The sequence below is a fragment of the Neovison vison genome, chromosome 4 (assembly GCF_020171115.1).
Source record: "Neovison vison isolate M4711 chromosome 4, ASM_NN_V1, whole genome shotgun sequence".
Taxonomy (NCBI): Eukaryota; Metazoa; Chordata; class Mammalia; order Carnivora; family Mustelidae; genus Neogale; species Neogale vison.
This window is the reverse complement of record NC_058094.1, coordinates 224,895,590-224,912,964: the sequence shown is the minus strand read 5'-3', so window position 1 is coordinate 224,912,964 and position 17,375 is coordinate 224,895,590. Positions and strand designations below refer to the sequence as shown.

Here is a 17,375-nt window from a genome sequence, read left to right as displayed (position 1 = left end):
TGGAGTACCCGTGTTTACACAGGACATTTAGCCTTAGAAAAGTCTAGGACTTTCAATCCTTGAGGCATCCCCAGGGAACACCCAAGACTAGCTCTTACAGGGAAGAGGAAGGCTCAGTGCAGCTTCATTTGTACCATATCCTGTATGAACACTTGGTGACAGCCCAGCCCTGATTGGGGGACCCCTGGTGAGGGTTGGGGATGCCAGAGGAGACGAGCAGAATGCATAGCTGGGGAGGGTGGCAGCCCTTCCTCCCAAGCCCAGGGGAGCTTGGCTGGGCTCTCACGGACTTGCATACTCACTCTTGCCCCAGAGATGATGGCAACGTTCCCATCTGCCCCCAAATCTGTTCAGGACTTTGGGAGAGAGGAGAGGGTCAGAGGGACAAGAAGAAGTGGCACAGCCAGGGACCCAGATGCCTGGAAGCAGGTCTGAATGCTGGCCACTTCACGTAGTGCCAAGGCCAATAAGACAACAATCAAAATAGCTGAGGACACAGTACTCCAGTTTCAAATCACCCAAACCAAGGGTTTCTCTCTAGGCAGCACCCAAAGTGGTGTGACCGAAGAGGCACAGATGCAAGCTGCCACCAAGACTTCTCCAGGAGGCCTGACGCTATTGTCTGAAATCCTACGGTCCGAACCTCATTGCTTTGGTAAGAATTTGTTCCACAGACCTACAAAGGGCTCCTTGCGGATATAGCCCAACGGGAAAGTCTCACCTCGCTCTGCACCTGAGACCTTCCACTCACTCTAGAAAATAAAGGTCCTTCCTGAGGGATTCTCATTTGGACAAAGAGCTGGAGATGAACATGGAAGAGAAGGAACTCTTTTTTTTTTTTAAGATTTTTTATGTATTTATTTGACAGAGAGAAATCACAAGTAGATAGAGAGGCAGGCAGAGAGAGAGAGGGAAGCAGGCTCCCTGCTGAGCAGAGAGCCCGATGCGGGACTCGATCCCAGGACCCTGAGATCATGACCAGAGCCGAAGGCAGCGGCTTAACCCACTGAGCCACCCAGGTGCCCCAGAAGAGAAGGAACTCTTGAAAAGAGGATACAACCAGGCTTCCTATCTGCCCTACTGCCTCTTAATCTTTTGCGACCCTGAAAATGCTAAGGTGAGGTAGGATGCACCGGGGTCATTACCCCCTCTGACAGGTGAGGAACATGACACAGGAGGTGGTTAAAGAAACCCACCCCTGTCTCTTGGACTATCTCTGCTACCAACCCCAAGTTCTTGGAACATACCACTCCTTTAACATGACAGCTCAGGCCGCGGCAGCCCAGGAGTCCAGCCGGGCTTCCCAGCCTCACCCACATCAGAAGCTTCCTCTCCAGAAGGAGCTTCCTGGGCTGGGTCTGCATCTCCCCCACCCCCTAAATCCATAGACCGTGCATATCCATAATACTGAGACCTTAGGGGAAGGGTCCACCACTCCAGGCCTCAGCTTCCCCTCTCAACTAATAACCAAAATCAATCACGGATGTTGGGATATTGGGAAGCACTCTGGGCCAAAGAATGCACACCCAGGAAGGCAGCCCGTGTCAGAGCAGCAGCCAAGCCCCCACCAATACCTGGGCTGATCTGGACAGCCCCTCCACCATCCCCACACATAAGGAGATAGCAGAATAGTTCCTGCCCCTCAGGGCTCCTGGTCCCCTTTGCAACCACACCTAACCCTTAAAAAAACACTAGAAAAACTCCGGAAGGAAGGAAAAAAAAGATTTCAAAATAACACAGTAGGAAAACTCAAATTTCCAGCGCCTACTCTTCAAACTGTCCACTCTGCTGTGACCTCTGTGTACATTACGAACGGCAGGCCCTCCAATCTCCATCGCCCGCTACTGGAAGGGCCACTATCTCCAGTCCCGGTCTCAGATACCTGCCAGTCTCTCACCAAAAGTCGCCATCCCGTTATGCCTTAAGGGATCCTTTCTAAGTCAGGAATGTAGGAAAGGCAGCGAAGAGTGACAAACTCAGGAAACAGGAAGTTGAGGCATCTGGTCATACACACACTGTTACCAAAAAGGCCACTGCTTCCCATCTGAATGGAAAAAAGCTCTCTCCAAAGCTATTCCAGAACGAGGAACCAGCACCAGGCACGGGGGGGGAGGGGAGGCCCGAAGGCGGACAGGAGTCCTGCTGGGGGGTGCCCCCAAGAGCCGGGGGGTGCCCCTGCAGGCTCCTAGCCACTCAGCCCTCCTCACTGTGGCTGAGCCGGGGTCGCGGGGGCGTCCGGGGGAGGGCCGGGGAAGTGGGGCAGGGCGGGCCCGCCTGGCCTCGGGCATGAGTCTGCATGTGGACCGCCAGGTGGTGGTTCCGGTTGAAGGCGCGGCCGCACTGGGGGCACTGGTAGGGCCGCTCGCCCGTGTGGATGCGCTGGTGGCGGAAGAGGTCGGAGGGCCGGCGGAAGGCCTTGCCGCAGTAGGGACAGGCCGGCCAGCCCTGGCTGGTGCCCGTGTGCAGGCGCTGGTGCAGCAGCAGACTCTTCCGCTGCTGGAAGAAGCGCAGGCACTCGCTGCAGTGGTACACCTTGCCCGCCGCCGGCCGCCGCGCCAGGAGGGAGCGGCCCGCCAGGGAGCGGCGGCCTCCGGGCTCCTCCGGGAGCCAGCGGATGACCGGGCCGGGCACCACCACCTCCCCCGGCTCCAGAGTGGAGGGGGCCTCCCCCCAGCCAGGGGGCGAGCTCCCCGGAGTCTCCCTGGGCTCCTCCTCCACGTGGGTCCGCTGGTGAATGGTCAGGTTAATCTTCAAGCGGAAACTCTGCCCACAGTCAGGGCAGGGGAAGGTCCGCTCTCGCCGGCGAGGGAGGACGCGGGGCGGCTCCCCCAGGGCTCCAGGGGCCCGCGGGTCCCCCGCCCGCACCCGTGGCACCCCTGCCGCACGCAGCCGACAGGGGCCCTCGGTCCTGCTCCTGGGCCCCTTGGCCATCCTACACACGGGCTGGCTGTGGGACTCGCCCAGGAAGAGCTGCTCGGGTATCATCTCGTCCTCGGACTGGGCTTCTGTCTTGATGACCACGCTGCCACCGCCTGGAGAAAGGAATCTCCATTGACTTCAAGCGGGCCACACTGGTGCCCACCGAAGCCACGCCACCCAGCCCGGGGCTCCAAGCACAGCCCTAGCTGGATCGGCAGCCCCCTGCTCCCGTCTTCACGGAGCCCTTTCCCCTGCAAGTGCTCACAGCACACACACCAGGGACCCTGTTCCCTTGGCCCTACAGAGCGGGCACTGTCGCCTGAGCAGCTCACCCCCTGGCTGTTTGCTGTCACACGGCCCATTCCTGGAGGCCGAGCAATGGACATCAGGAGAAAGGAGACAAAGCCGCAAAACCAGAAGCCAGGGCGCCAGGGGTCAGAGGGCAGACGGAGTGAAAGCAAACAGGTAGGAGGATGCAGGGGAGACCCTGCACCGAGATACATTGGCCACACCGACCCCCAGGAGTTCTGACGTTAGTTCCCATCGGTGAAGGACAGTGAGCCCTAGGGCCGCTGAGGCAGGTGAGGAGCCTCAGGCCCGGAGGAGGCCAGCGTTTCAGCCACACTCGGAGCTGCTCATCCACGTAACAAATCCACCTGAGCATCAGCTCCCTGTCTGGCACCTGCTCTCTGGGGACAGGCGGGAGGCACGAGGACCTCGGCTTCCTGGCTGGACCTCAGTGTGAGTCAGCACTTGACTCTGAGATGGGACTGAGGCTGGGAACTGCCAGGACAGAGGAGAGAGCGGGGACTCGGAGGCAACACATGGGCCCTGGTGCTGGGAAGGAAGATCCTGGCCACAGGCCCTACCTGCAACACCGGCACTCTTGGAGATCCTTCACTGCTGTTCCCCTCTGGGCTTTTCTGGTTTTCTGGAATCAGCCCCGACTGGCTTCTCTGACCTCCCCCCGAGCCCAGCAGCTCAGACGCTGCAACCCACGGTCTGTTCGAAGGCTGACAGTGAACCTTACCCTCTGCCTATTAGAACGAAACCTTTAGCCCTTTACGAGCGATTTCCAAGGTCCAGAGCAAGAGGGAGTTCACTTCTTGCTGAAGCATGAATTTAAATCCCACCCCAGGGACTCTGCTAACTGCCGAACCTTCCAGACCAGCACCTGATGTCAAGACCTTGGGGTTCTTTGCTCAAGTGCAGCTTCCCAGCAACCCTCACAAGTAACTCCGGACAAAACTTTGGTTTCTATGTTGGACATGACCCTGCCGTTTGCAATTTAGTCCCACAGCTACAGAATCAGTTAAGAGTCTCTAAGAAGCATCTGAACTTTGCATCTGAAGTGTTGCATTTAATGGGCTACCGTGGTATTCCTAAACTTGGGGATTAGTGTGGGTCTCTGGCCCTATTCCATGTGAAGGCCAAGGTTCCCAGACCTCTTCATCTGAAGCCCATCTCCAGCTTGGACGCCCACCATGCCACAACCCCAAGGCGCCCACATCTCACCTCTGCCTCCCATCAAAGCGGGATGGAACCAGGTGAGAACTGGATCCCTTTCTCTCAGGGCAGAAAACCACCCCAAAGCTGGAATGGGCGATAATTGCTACATTTTTTCCTGCTCATCACGGTGTAAGCCCGGTATTGTGGCCTCTAGGCGGGGGACCTGAATTTAAATCGTAGACCACCGCATACAAACTCTGAGACATCGGAGGCTGTGCGCCGGGACCATTCACAGGGTTGCCGCGAGGCCCTTCTGTCACCAGACCCCGAACCTGGTGCGCGCAGCCTGTTTGATCAGCACCTTCCCACCAGGCCAGACACGATGGGGGAAGACCAGGACCTAGACGGTCGGGATCGCGAAGAGCCCCAGGGCAACAGGACCTGGGAAAGAGGCAGGGACCCCAAGGAAGAAGCACCTTCCCGGGGCCCACTGCGCCGCCTCCCACCCCACAGCCAAGGGCCCCTCCCGTCACTCACCTGGCCCCATGCCGGGCAGCCTCTCCCTGGGAGGGGATGTTGGAGACTCCCCACCTGAAAATTCTTGCTCCTGTTTAACCGCGGCTGGAGGCCCTGTGCGAGAGACACGGTGAGGGCCCTTCCCGACGCCGGGCTCATGCAGGACGGCACAGGCTCCAAGCAGACCCCGCATATGCTCGAACGCCTGCTCTGTCCAGAGGACTGCCCGCTCCATGGCCTCTGCTTCAGAGGCGAGAGGAAAGCCATGAAGGTCATGCCCCTAGTTCCCATCTGGGCCAGCGCGGACAACTCCGTCACCCTCATGGACCGCCGAAGGACAGAGGGTTTGGGGAGGCCCCTGGAGCCCGGCGCCAGGTCTGCAGGGGAGCAGGGACAAAGAGAAGGTCCCCTCTGCTTACACACTGGCTGGGCAGGAGGGCACCGGGGAGAGAGGGACAGTCACCCCGCCCCCCACCCCCGCCCCAGGGAGCTCATAGTCACTGGAGGGAAAGCAACCCAGACTGAAAAGTCAGGCCCGTGGGAACGAGGAGGAAGAGGAGGAAGAGGAGGAAGAGGGCAGGAGAAGGCAAGCTAGCAAAGACAGGCTGCAGGCAGACAGCAGGGCTCTGAGTAAATGCCACGCGTGAGGCCAAATGCCCTCCGAGTTGTGCTCTATTCTGTGAAAGGACGGGCAGGAGCTTCCTTCACACACGAGCAGAGAGCACTGGAAAGGCGGACGGAAGCCAGAGAGTCCCCCACAGGCCTCCAGAGACAGGATGTTTGCTGAGGAACGAATGCACATGCCAGCACCGTGCTAGGCCCAGAACACAGACCACCCGGTTAACGGGACCATCGCAGGAAGCCGGAGGAGGCCCAGTACCTGCCTTCGTGTGCCCTTCCCCTCGCTCCAGCCCGGCCAGAGGGCCTGGCCCCTAGCAGGCCTCAGGAACCCACACTTTGGCTCAGCCCATTTTCTCCTGCGAAAAACGCCCTTCGTTCCCAGCTAAAACCTACGCTTCCTCCTCTAAGGCCTGTCGCAGGGTCCCCTTCCCAGGAAGCCCATCCAGCTCAGCCAAGCCTGGTGCCTGTCATCTGTCCCACCCTCACGCTTCAGCACGTTTCTCAGCAGCACCCGTCTGGTCGTGTGTCAAGATGCTCTTCGCGCGGCAGCCCGGCAGCCCTCGCTCACCCGTGCTTGCTCCGGGGACGGTCACTCTCGTCTCGGAGTCTTGCCGGCGCCTGGTGACCTGCTCTTCTTTTGGTTCTTCCCGGGCAGGGCTGACGGGGCCGAGGATGTGCTCTGGACGTGGAGGGACGCCTGGAAAATGCAACTCAGTGACGCCAAGGACAACACAGAGATCCCTCCCGGTGGCGCAGGGCTGCCTATGGTCACCGGGACTGGGGGGCATCGGGTCAAACACAGGCTGGGACATTTAAGTGGACTTCACGGATCCCTCGTGGCTAAAAGAGAAGGAAAAGATACAGCACAGTAACGTCTGAGCGTACCAGACAAGTTGTGTGGCTTGTTAGGGCGTCCTGGCTCAGAACAACACAACAGTGGCTTCCGGGCCCAAGTCCTGTGCCACCCTGATGTACAGGGATCCCCTTGGAAGCACCCCAAGATTCTCATCAGTGGTTCTGGGAAGGCCTAGGAATTACGCATTTCTTAAAAAATATTTTATTGTATTTATTTTTAAAGATTTTACTTAGTTGAGAGACCGAGACAGTGAGTGCGCACGCACAAGCAAGGGGAGGGGCAGAGAGAGGAGAAGCAGGTTCCCCACTGAGCAGGGAGCCTGACATGCGCCTTGATCCTGAGGTCCTAGGATCATGACCCGAGCCAAAAGCAGACGCTTAACCAACTAAGTTACACAGGTGCTCCTGCAGTTTTGTTTTTTTTTAAAGATGTAACATATCTGAGAGAGAGAGAACGAGCACAAGTGCGAACATGAGTGGGGAGAGGGAGAGACAGAGGGAGAGGGAGAGAGAGGGAGAGGGGCAGAGAGAAGCAGACTCCCTGCTGAGCACAGAGGCTGACGCGGGACTCAATTCCAGGACCCTGAGATGATGACCGGAGCCAAAGTCAGATGCATAACCGAACGAGCCACCTGGGCGCCCATTAGTTGCTTTTTTTTTTTTTTTTTTTAAAGATTTTATTTATTTATTTGACAGACAGAGATCACAAGTAGGCAGAGAGGCAGGCAGAGAGGAGGAAGCAGGCTCCCCGCAGAGCAGAGAGCCCGATGTGGGACTCGATCCCAGGACCCTGAGATCATGACCTGAGCCGAAGGCAGCGGCTTAACCCACTGAGCCACCCAGGTGCCCCCATTAGTTGCATTTTAAAAAAGGTTCTAGGTCAAAAGAGATGAACACAGAGTTCACAGAGTTAGAAATTTAAATGGCCCATAAATAAAAGGATACTCACCCACCCTCATGTAAGAGAGGTATCATGAAAAATACACTGCTAATGGGGCGCCTGGGTAGCTCAGTCATTAAGCATGTGTCTTCGGCTCAGGTCATGATCCCAGGGTCCTGAGATCGAGCCCTGCATCGGGCTCCCTGTTCAGTAGGGAGCCTGCTTCTCTCTCCCCTGCTATGCTTACACACTCTCTCTCTCTCTCTGTCAAATCAGTAAATAAAATCTTAAAACAAAACAAAACAAAAAACACTGTTGGGGCACCTGGATGGCTCAGTCAGTTGGGAGCCCCGGGATCAAGTCCCACATCAGGCTCCCCAATCAGCAGGGAGTCTGCTTTTCCCTCTGACCCTCCCCCATCTTGAGCTCTCTCTCTCTCTCAAATAATTAAAATCTAAAAAAACCCAACTAAACAATCAACTGTTGCCGGGGTGCCGAGGGGCTCAGTCATTTAAGCATCTGCCTTCAGCTTAGGTCATGATCCCAGGGTCCTGAGATCAAGCCCTGCATTGGGCTCCCTGCTCAATGGGGAGTCTGCTTCTCCCTCTCCCTCTGCCACCCCACCCCCTATGCTCTCTCTCTCTCAAATAAATAAATGAAATCTTGGGGGGAAAAAAAAAGGATTAAATACCATGACCAAGTAGAGTGTATTCCTGGAATGCAATGTTAGTTCAGCATACAAAACAAAACCAACAGAACACACCACATTAACAGAATGAAGGGAAAACATCTCAGTTAATGCAGAAAAAGCATCTGACAAAATTCAACACCCTTCCATGATAAAACCATTCAAAAGACCAGACACAGAAACTATCTCAACATAATAAAATCCATATATGAAAAACCAACAGTGAACAGCACATTCAATGGTCAAAGAATGAAAGCTTTTCCCCTAAGATTAGGAACAAGGCAAAATATCCACTTTTACCACCCATTCAACAAAGGACTGGAAGCCCTGGCCAGAGCAAGTTAACAAGAAACAAAAATAAATAACATCCAAATTGGAAAGGAAGAAATAAAATTATCTCTTCAAAGATGAAATATGCAGAAAAGCCTAAAGATTCCACAAAGAACTGTAGGGACTAGCAAATTAATTCAACAAAGTAGCAGGACAAAAGTCAATATACAAAAATTAGTATTTCTATACACTAATAACAAGCAATTTGAAAAGAAAATTACAGAAACAATTCCACTTATAATAGTATCAAAAAGAATGAAAGCCTCAGGAATTATTTAACTGGGGCACCTGGGTGCCTCAGTGGGTTAAGCCTCTGCCTTTGGCTCAGGTCATGATCTCAGGGTCCTGGAATCAAGCCCCACTTCGGGCTCTCTGTTCAGCAGGGAGCCTGCTTCCCCCTTCTCTCTGCCTGCCGCTCTGCCTACTTGTGATCTCTGTCATTCTGCCAAATAAATAAATAAAATCTTTAAAAAAAAAAAGGAGGTGAAAGACCTTTACAACGAAAACTACAAAACACTGCAGAAAGAAACTAAAGGCACAATAAATAAATGGAAATATACCATGTTCATGGATTGGAAGGCTTAATATTGTTTATATTAACTACCAAAGTGACCTACAGATTCAATGCAATCTCTATCAAAGTCTCAAAGACATTTTTTACAGAAAGAGAAAAATCCCATCCTAAAATTCATATGGAATCTCAAGGGACCCCAAAGAGTGAAAACAGTATTAGGGAGGAAGAACAAAGTGGAATGACTTCCTAATTTCAAAACTTACAAAGACACTGTAATCAAAACAGTGTGGTAGTACTAGCATCAATAGAATAAATAAACAGAACTAAGTCATAAACCTTCACATACCTAGTCAAGTGACATTTTAGAAGCATCCCAAAACCACTCAAAGGGGAATGGACAGTCTTTTCAACAAATGGTGCTGGGAAAACTGCATATCCACATGCAAAAGAATAAAAGATCTTTATCTAACTCCATATATAAAAACTAACTCAAATGAATCAAAGATCTAAATGTAAGAGCTAAAACACAAAACTCTTAGAGAAGAGGGGCACCTGGGTGGCTCAATCAGTTGGGCATCTGTCTTTGGCTTAGGTCATGATCCTGGAGTCCTGGGATCGAGCCCCGCATAGGGCTCCTTGCTTATCAGGGAGCCTGTTTCTCCCTCTCCCCCTGCCCTGTCTCCCCCTGCATTGTACTCTCTCATTCTCTGTCAAATAAATAAATAAAATCTTTTTTAAAAAATGATTATCTATAGGGACAAGGGAATAAGAATGGAAATAAGACTTTCCTGAATGCATCCTTGTAAACCATTCTGACTTTGCAAACATAACATGCCTTATGTATTCAAAACATTAAATGAAAAGGTAAAAAGAGCCATTTCTAAACACCTAAAAATAGGGCCACCTGTGTGGCTCAGTCAGTTAATCCTCTGCCTTCAGCTGGGGTCATGATCCCAAGGTCCTGGGATAAGCCCCACACTTCTCTCTGCTCAGCAGGAGGCCTGCTTCTCCCTCTCTCTCTCCCTCTGCTTGTGCTTCCTCCTTGCTATGTCTCTCTCTGTCAAATAAATAAAATCTTTTTAAAAACTTGTTTAAATCTTTTTAAAATAAATAAATAATCTAAAAATAAATAGAAACAAATGAACTTAACTGTATATCAAGTTGGTGACATAACCCCATACAGAAAATAATTATTTCAAGTGACTTTAAAAGGCATTACTTCGGGGCCCCTGGGTGGCTCAGTTAAGCATCTGCCTCTGGCTCAGGTCACTGTCCCAGGGTCCTGGGATTGAGCCCCACATGGGGGGGGGGGTCCCTGCTCAGCAGGGAGCCTGCTTCTCCCTCTCCCACACCCCCTGTTTGTGTTCCTTCTCTCACTGTGTCTCTATCAAATGAATAAATAAATCCTTAAAAAAATAGAAGAAAATAAAAATAAAAGGCATTACTTTGTCTATTAAGTCCTGAGTGGAATATGTTCAGAGGACAAAAAGAGCTGCAGAAAAATTTCAGCCTTCAATCAAAAGTCTAATTGTTTAAGATTTCCATGTAAAAGAAAAGTGATATTCAAGTATAAGATCAAAGAACATTAAATTTGAATAAGAAATATCACTAAGAACTCATGATATTTTCCCTTCCAAAAATATTTTTTTTAAAGATTTTATTTATCCACTTGACAGAGAAAGAGATCACAAGTAGGCAGAGAGGCAGGCAGAGAGGGGGAAGCAGGCTCCCTGCTGAGCAGAGAGCCCGACACAGGGCTCCATCCCAGGACCCTGAGATCATGACCAGAGACGAAGGCAGAGGCTTAACCCACTGAGCCACCCAGGCGCCCCCAAAATACATTATTTTCTAGGGCTCTCTGCTTGGTGGGGAGCCTGCTTCCCATTCCCCTCTCTCTGCCTGCCTCTCTGCCTACTTGTGATCTCTGTCTGTCAAATAAATAAATAAAATCTTTTTTTTATTATATCTTTTTATTTTTATTTTTTTTTAGATTTTATTTATTTGTCAGAGAGAGAGAGGGAGAGAGAGGGAGCACAGGCAGACAGAATGGCAGGCAGAGGCAGAGGGAGAAGCAGGCTCCCGCTGAGCAAGGAGCCCGATGTGAGACTCGATCCCAGGACACTGGGATCATGACCTGAGCTGAAGGCAGCTGCTTAACCAACTGAGCCACCCAGGCGTCCATAAATAAATAAAATCTTTAAAAAAAAATACATATTTTCTAAAAAAAATTTTTTTTTTTTCTGAAAAGGCCTAGACGTAATGCTAAAAATTAGCAATCGTACTACCACTCATATTGAGGTATCCAAATATCATCTGCCACTGAACCAATACTCCTTGGAGAAATTTGTATTCCAGGTCTGAGGCAGGAAATACACTAGATGATTCTAGAACATCATATGGTATCCGAAAGCCACTGAAGTCACATCAAAATGACCTCAGGGACAACTTGAAAGGGCTCCCATGAGCTAAAGATGGGACAATTTAAGCACAAAAAATAATGGCTGCAAACAATTGGCATATATAAAATATTTAGAAGTTTCTTAAGTCATTTAAAAAAGTCAGAAAAAAAAAAAAAAGCCCAAGTACTGGTCACCTTTAAAGGCTCCTAAGGGAGTAACTTCACTGTGAAAACTGATAAAGAAAAAGAATTAAGCTTCTATCCTGCCTCTTCAGTACAGACTAAGAGTTGATTAGGGAAAGTACTGTTTGTAAAAGAATTTCACCGATGCAGTGCCCAAGTATGACAGACTCTCACCATTTTGCAGCCCTAAGGGAATAACAAATCTGGGGAACAACGTTCAATGACCGGTAAAATCACCAGGTGAGAAGGTGATGGGGAGCTCTGTAACAGAAGACAGAGCCCAGGATCACCAGAAGGCACGAGGACGGAGCCTCGGTGCCTTGAGCCGTGGGCCTGGCAGGGAGTACACGCCACCACCTCTGAAGCCATGTGGCTCGTGAGGTTGAACCTGAACCCAGAGAAGCCTCCTGATTTACCAGTTTAGAGGAAATAGCAAGAAAGAGAAGAACAATAAATGACACCAAATCCAGAATCCGGGACATGACGGCATTTGAAAAGATAAACGACTTTATGGCGCGCCTGGGTGGCTCAGTAGGTTAAGCCTCTGCCTTCAGCTCAGGTCATGATGTCGGGGTCCTGGGATTGAGCCCCGCCTCACGCTCTCTGCATGGTGGGGACTCTGCTTGGCCCTCTGCCTGCTGCTCTCCCTGCTTGTGTTCGCTCTCTCTCTCTCTCTGACAAATAAATAAAACCTTAAAAAAAGAAAAAAAGATAAATGACATTAGAATGTCAACAAGTAAATAATATTCAAGAGGGGGAGGGGAGGATGGGCATGAACTGAGGTGCGGAGCGACAGAAGGCAGCAACATGTGTGCCCAGGGGGCAGGGCCGCAGGCCACAAGGTGGGGAAGCCCGGAGCACGGACCCAGTGACAGATGGCAGACTCGAAAGGTCGCACACAGTAGGACTCCATTCACGTGCAATGTCCAGAACAGGCGAATCTAAGACACAAAAGAGCAGATGAGTAGTTGCCTCGGGCTGGGGAGCACCGGGAGGGAAACAGGAAGTCAACACCACCGGGACAGGCTTCTCTTTGGCAGGCAGGGAAGTTCCAGCTGTGGTGAGGGTACACAGCTGTGAGGACGAGTGACACTGAGCTGTATACTCCAATCCAGGAACTGCTGGGGATGCTAACTTTATCTCAACAAGGCTGTTAAATTTGGGGCGGGAGGGGGGCTTTTTATAAAGTGAATGCAACAGGTGGACTTCAGTGTCCCCGCGTCAGGACCCGCCACCTACAGCAAACAGTTTTGAGACACTCGGGGGAAAGAGCACCCGGATGCGGGGCAGGTGTTCATCTGTTGCTTTCGACACTGGTAGGTCGGTTCCGCTCAGAGAGCGGGAAGAGACAGGGAGGCCAATGCCCAATCACTGCCCCACACGGGTGACGCTCACACGGACGTCTGGCACTCCTCCCTACCTCCATTTATTTTTTAAAATTTAACCTTTTAAAAAGTCTCCCAGAAGACTCTGATATCAGAGTCAACTTGGGAACCGCATGTCCCTTACCACACCAGCTGTGGGGACCAAGTCGGCCCTAAACGCCCCCCGGGAGGCCCGTGTCCACACAGGGAAGCCGTAGGTGACCGGCATTTACAGCCGCAGGCTCACGTCGGGGAGCAGAGGAGGAGGGGGCGAGCTAGAGGGGCAGCAGGAGAGCTGCGGCTGCTCGCGGGGTCACTGGCGGCCCTAAGTCCCCGCTTACACAGCACTCGGCAAGTGCAAGCCGGAGGGCTGCCGGGTCCCGGAGTCCTCACGACAACCACACAACGCCAGAACCGCTGGCCACCCCGTTCAGAGGCCGAAACCCGACGGCTCTAAGCTCCGCCCCCGCCCCGACTAGGCTGGCCTAGCACAGAGTGGGCCCCACTTTGGGTTCAGGGCCTGTGCCCCCTCCTGGGCTCAGGGCTAGTCTGGAAAGCCCGGGAGAGCAGTGCGGCCCACTCACTCCCCCGTCCAGCCCCCCACTCACCAGGGCTTGGCCTCCTCGGCTGGGCTACCTCCCTCCTGCTTCCCTCCTCCTGGCCCCACGGGCCTCCAGGACAAGGTTCCTCTCCCCTCTCCATCCGGGTCAGGATGTCTGGTTTGGAGACGGCATAATCTGCACACGGAATGGAAGGAGAGCTGGGTCAGGCCTGGACACCCGCCCCGCAGCTGCCCGCAGAGCTGGAGGCACACTGAGAAGAACAGAAGTCAACGCAGAGACGCAGACCGCTGGAGGCCGATCTGCGGACACAGACCCAGATCGCCACCTCCGCAGCCTTACCCAGGGACACCAGCATCTCGTAGTTGCCCCGCATCACATGCTTGTAGAGCTCCTTCTGCCACTCATCCAGCTTGCCCCACTCTGGCTCAGAGAAATACACGGCCACGTCATCAAAGGTCACGGGCACCTGGAACCACAAGGGTCACGCATGCTCACCCACACACTTCCAGGCACGGTCCTCGGGCTGTCCCACCCCAGGGGCCCGAGGGATACCTTGGGGACCTCTCCATTGCTGCCCGGGGGCAGGCGCAGGATCCAGAAATTTCGGTTTTTCAGCAGGTTCTCCATGTTCTCCAGCCGCCTCTGCAGCAGCCCGTACTCCTGCAGCAGGGTCCCCAGCACGGCCCACTTGCCCTCCAGCTGGTTCCCGAACTCCACGGCCGTCTTCTCGCAGTCCGCCAGCTTCTTCTCGGCCGTCCCTGCCCGCCCCTCCAGGGTCAGCAAGCGGGCCAGGCAGGAGTCCACCTTCTTCTCCAAGGCCTGGATGGCGGCCACCACCGTCCACAGTGTGATCTCCGTGGAGTACAGGTAAGAGTTCTCCGCGGCTGGTGGGGGTGACAGAGGTGGTGTCGAAGGGCTTTCGCCGTCTGTCTGCTTATCCCTCTCTGGAGCCTGGCCACAGGAAGAGAAAGGGGAGATGGTCTCTGAATGACCCCATCTACATGCGCACTTCAAAAAGCCTCACGATGACACCTGCCCGGGGGAAGGCCCCCGCTGGGATCCTAAGGGCCAGGCAGGCAGGTGTCGAAGGGAGGCAGGGACATCAGTGAAGGCAGGAAACACTGGCTGGACCAAGGTATTAGCAAATGGAAAACGGGAGGAAACACACGGCCAAAGACAAAAGCATCTGCGGCTCTCGGGGGGCTTCCATCTTGGACCTTAGTCTCCTCCTCCTCCTCTGCAGACGAAGGGACAGGCCTGGAAGCACAGAGAACATGAGCTCTGAACTTCACTTCCATGTCTAGAAAACGGTACTCACAGGAGATGATCGTGAGAATGAATGACCCAGTCTTTGTTGAAAGCACTTAGCCCAGTGTCCAGCACGCGGTACATACTCAAGGCACGCAAGCCCCACATGGATTCCGCTAAGATGGTAACAGTAAGGATGCAGACGATGCTGCTGTGGATGGTTCTGGCTCAGGGACGTGGCAAGAAACAGAGCCCCCTGGGCTTTTTTTCTCCACCTTTTTCATTCCACTGTCCTTCGGCACCTTGGAAAGAGCTTCCAGATTGCCTCAACTCAGCCCGGTGCTGATGCAAGAGCCGGAGCGCATGCAACAGCCCAGTCCCAGGACCTGGTGCTAAAAGCCTTTTGGGGGGGCCTGGGTGTCTCAGCTGGTTAAGCTTCAGCCTTCGGCTCAGGTCATGATCCCAGAGTCCAGGGATCAAGGCCCGTGTCCGACTCCCTACTCAGCTGGGAGTCTGCTTCTCCCTCTCCTTTCTGTTTGTGCTCTCTCTTGCCATTTCTGTCTTATTCAAATAAATAAAATATTAAAAAGAAAAGAAAAGAAGGCAGGTATGCATCTGCCTGGGTTCTGGTTTGTTTCCCCCAGAAAGGACGTTCCCCGAGGGTGTGTGTGTGATTCACCATTGTATTCACAGCTCCTAAAAGAGTGCTAGCTGCTGAATGAATGAATGAATGACCCCACAATTAAACAACATTTATTCAGTAACAACTACTGGCCACCTGCCATTGTAAAGGGACCATGGGGGAATGCAGAAAAAATTATGTGGTTCTTCCTTCTCCAGGAGAAAAATTCTGTATAGAAGCAGAGTTGGGGGCAAATCATTCCTGTTTGTAAAGTTTTCGGCAAGCTCAGGTACTGTAAGATGACAAAAGGAAAGGAGTAAACAGAAAGAAATGGTCAGAAAAAGTTCTGAGGGACTGGCCCTGGGCTAGGTGGGAGCTGGTGATGTCAGAAATTCCCTGGGGGCGTATTCCCCAGGGTACAGGGCCACAAACCACAGTATTCCCACCCCCTTTCTCTCCCTTGCGCTCAGGGAATCCGCTCAGGGAATCCGAAGGGAAGCACACAGCAAATTCATTAATTAAAGAAGGCGGAGTGGAAGTTCCTCCTTTCAAAGGAGCCACAAAAATCAAGGTTTCAAAAACTTCACTAAGAGGTATTAATAATGGTAGAAACCATTTACTGAGCTCTGTTTGCAAGGGATTTTCTGGTGTTATCAAAACTAGCCAAAAGATTCTTTTCTCGGAATTGGGCATACTGCGCATTACCGGCCAACAGTCTAAAATAATCCGAATAACCTAGTCCAACATGCCTGTCTGAGAAAAAATCTACCTATAGACCCCCTCGAAAACAGCCCTCGACACCTTTCTCTTCGGTCAATGTAGAACACCGGGGGCCTTCATGAGAGTGTAATCCCGAAGTTCTGGCCTAGACGTCGGGCTGCGGTCTGACTCGGTGAGTGGCCTTGGGCCAGTCCCTTCCTGAGCCTCACACTCGCGCTGTCTGAAGCGCGTGGGGCTGCGCGACAGTCGTCCCTGCGTGCCTCCGACCAGACAATGGACGGGGGTGGGGGGGCAGGCGGGACACACGGGCGGCCCGCTTCAGGGCAAGGCCTGTCATCTGAAGTGCCGCTAGGAAGCAGGGCCTGTCCCCCCACGTCGGGGCCGCCCCGCCGCGCCCCGCAGCCCAGCCTGCCGTTTGGGCCGCCCGCTCTGTCGACCCGAAAGCCCGGCCGGGACGCCAGACCCGGGGCGGCGGGGCGGATCGCGCCGCCGGGACGCGGCAGGCGCCAGCCTGGGCGGAGGCAGGAGGCAGCGCGGCGGGGCCGCTCCACGCCTGCGGGGCGCCGACCCTCACGGCGGCGGCGGCGGCCCCAGGCCGTCTGGGCGTCCGCGGGCCGGGGCGCTTACCCGGGCGGGCGCCGCTTCGGCCATGGCTGCTCGCGTCCCTCACTCGGCGGCGGACCTCGGCCTGGCCTGGCGGGCCTGGCGCAGCGCGCAGGCGGCGACGGAGGCGGAGCGGAGCCGCCCAGCCTCGGAGCCGCTGCGGGGAGGCCGCGAGCTGCGTCCGAGCCACGTGCCCCGTCGGCCCTTTAAACAAGAGCTGCGCTCGCGGCCGGGCGCGAGGGCGCGCACAGCGCCCCCTACAGCCCGAAGGACCGCACGTCCGCGGCCCGCGGCCTTCTGCGCGCGCCCGCCGGCCCTCGCGGCCTCGGGGGTCCGGGGTAGGGAGGCCGCCCGCCCGCGCTGGCCTGGGCCGCGGAGTGGACGCCGGCGCGGGATCCCCGCAGGCCCCGTGCAGGGGCAGCTCGGGCGGCCCAGCCCTGGCCCCTAGCCCCCCTCCAGGACGCTGGGGCCCCAGCGTCCCACTTGGGAGAATCGAGTCAGGGAGCTAAGAAGCGGCCGTGCGGGACGCTGAGAAAACGTGGGAGTTCCCGTGTCGGGTGGGGAAGGGCTGGCCTTGCCGGGGAATCAAGTATCTGGAGCTTTCCCGCCGTACGCCTCTGAAGGACCCAAGTGACTCGGTGCGGGTGTACACGTTGCGCCGGGCGGGGGTGGGGGTAGGGTGGGGCAGAGGTTAGAACTACTTATTGTGCTCCTGGGGGACTCAGTCGGTTCAGGGGCTGCCTTCGGCTCAGGTCGTGATCTCAGGGTCCTAGGATGGAGCCCCACATCCGGCTCCCTGCTCAACCGAGAGCCTGCTTCTCCCTCTCCTCCCTGCGTGTGCTCTCCCTTGCCATCTCTCTCTCAAATAAAATCACTAATTAATTTTTAAAAAAAAAAACTAC

At 54.1% G+C, this 17,375-nt stretch overlaps 1 protein-coding gene across 1 annotated transcript; it reads right to left on the bottom strand.

The window, feature by feature from the left end:
• Positions 1–2,193: 2,193 nt before the first annotated feature.
• ZNF783 (zinc finger protein 783) lies at positions 2,194–16,521 on the bottom strand. The gene is made up of 7 exons (XM_044247040.1): positions 16,498–16,521; positions 13,833–14,231; positions 13,620–13,746; positions 13,326–13,454; positions 6,074–6,202; positions 4,906–4,998; positions 2,194–3,032 (listed from the first exon to the last, which is right to left on the bottom strand). The coding sequence occupies exons 1-7, from the start codon at positions 16,519–16,521 to the stop codon at positions 2,194–2,196; spliced, it is 1,740 nt and encodes a 579-aa protein (XP_044102975.1).
• Positions 16,522–17,375: the final 854 nt, after the last annotated feature.

Excerpts from the sequence above, each read along its gene's own strand:
- ZNF783 (XM_044247040.1), bottom strand. The coding sequence starts at position 16,521 with ATGGCCGAAGCGGCGCCCGCCCGG. Across the intron at positions 14,232-16,497 it reads CCGAAGCGGCGCCCGCCCGG|GCTCCAGAGAGGGATAAGCA; the intron begins GTAAGCGCCCCG and ends TCCTGTGGCCAG. Across the intron at positions 13,747-13,832 it reads GCAATGGAGAGGTCCCCAAG|GTGCCCGTGACCTTTGATGA; the intron begins GTATCCCTCGGG and ends TTGTGGTTCCAG.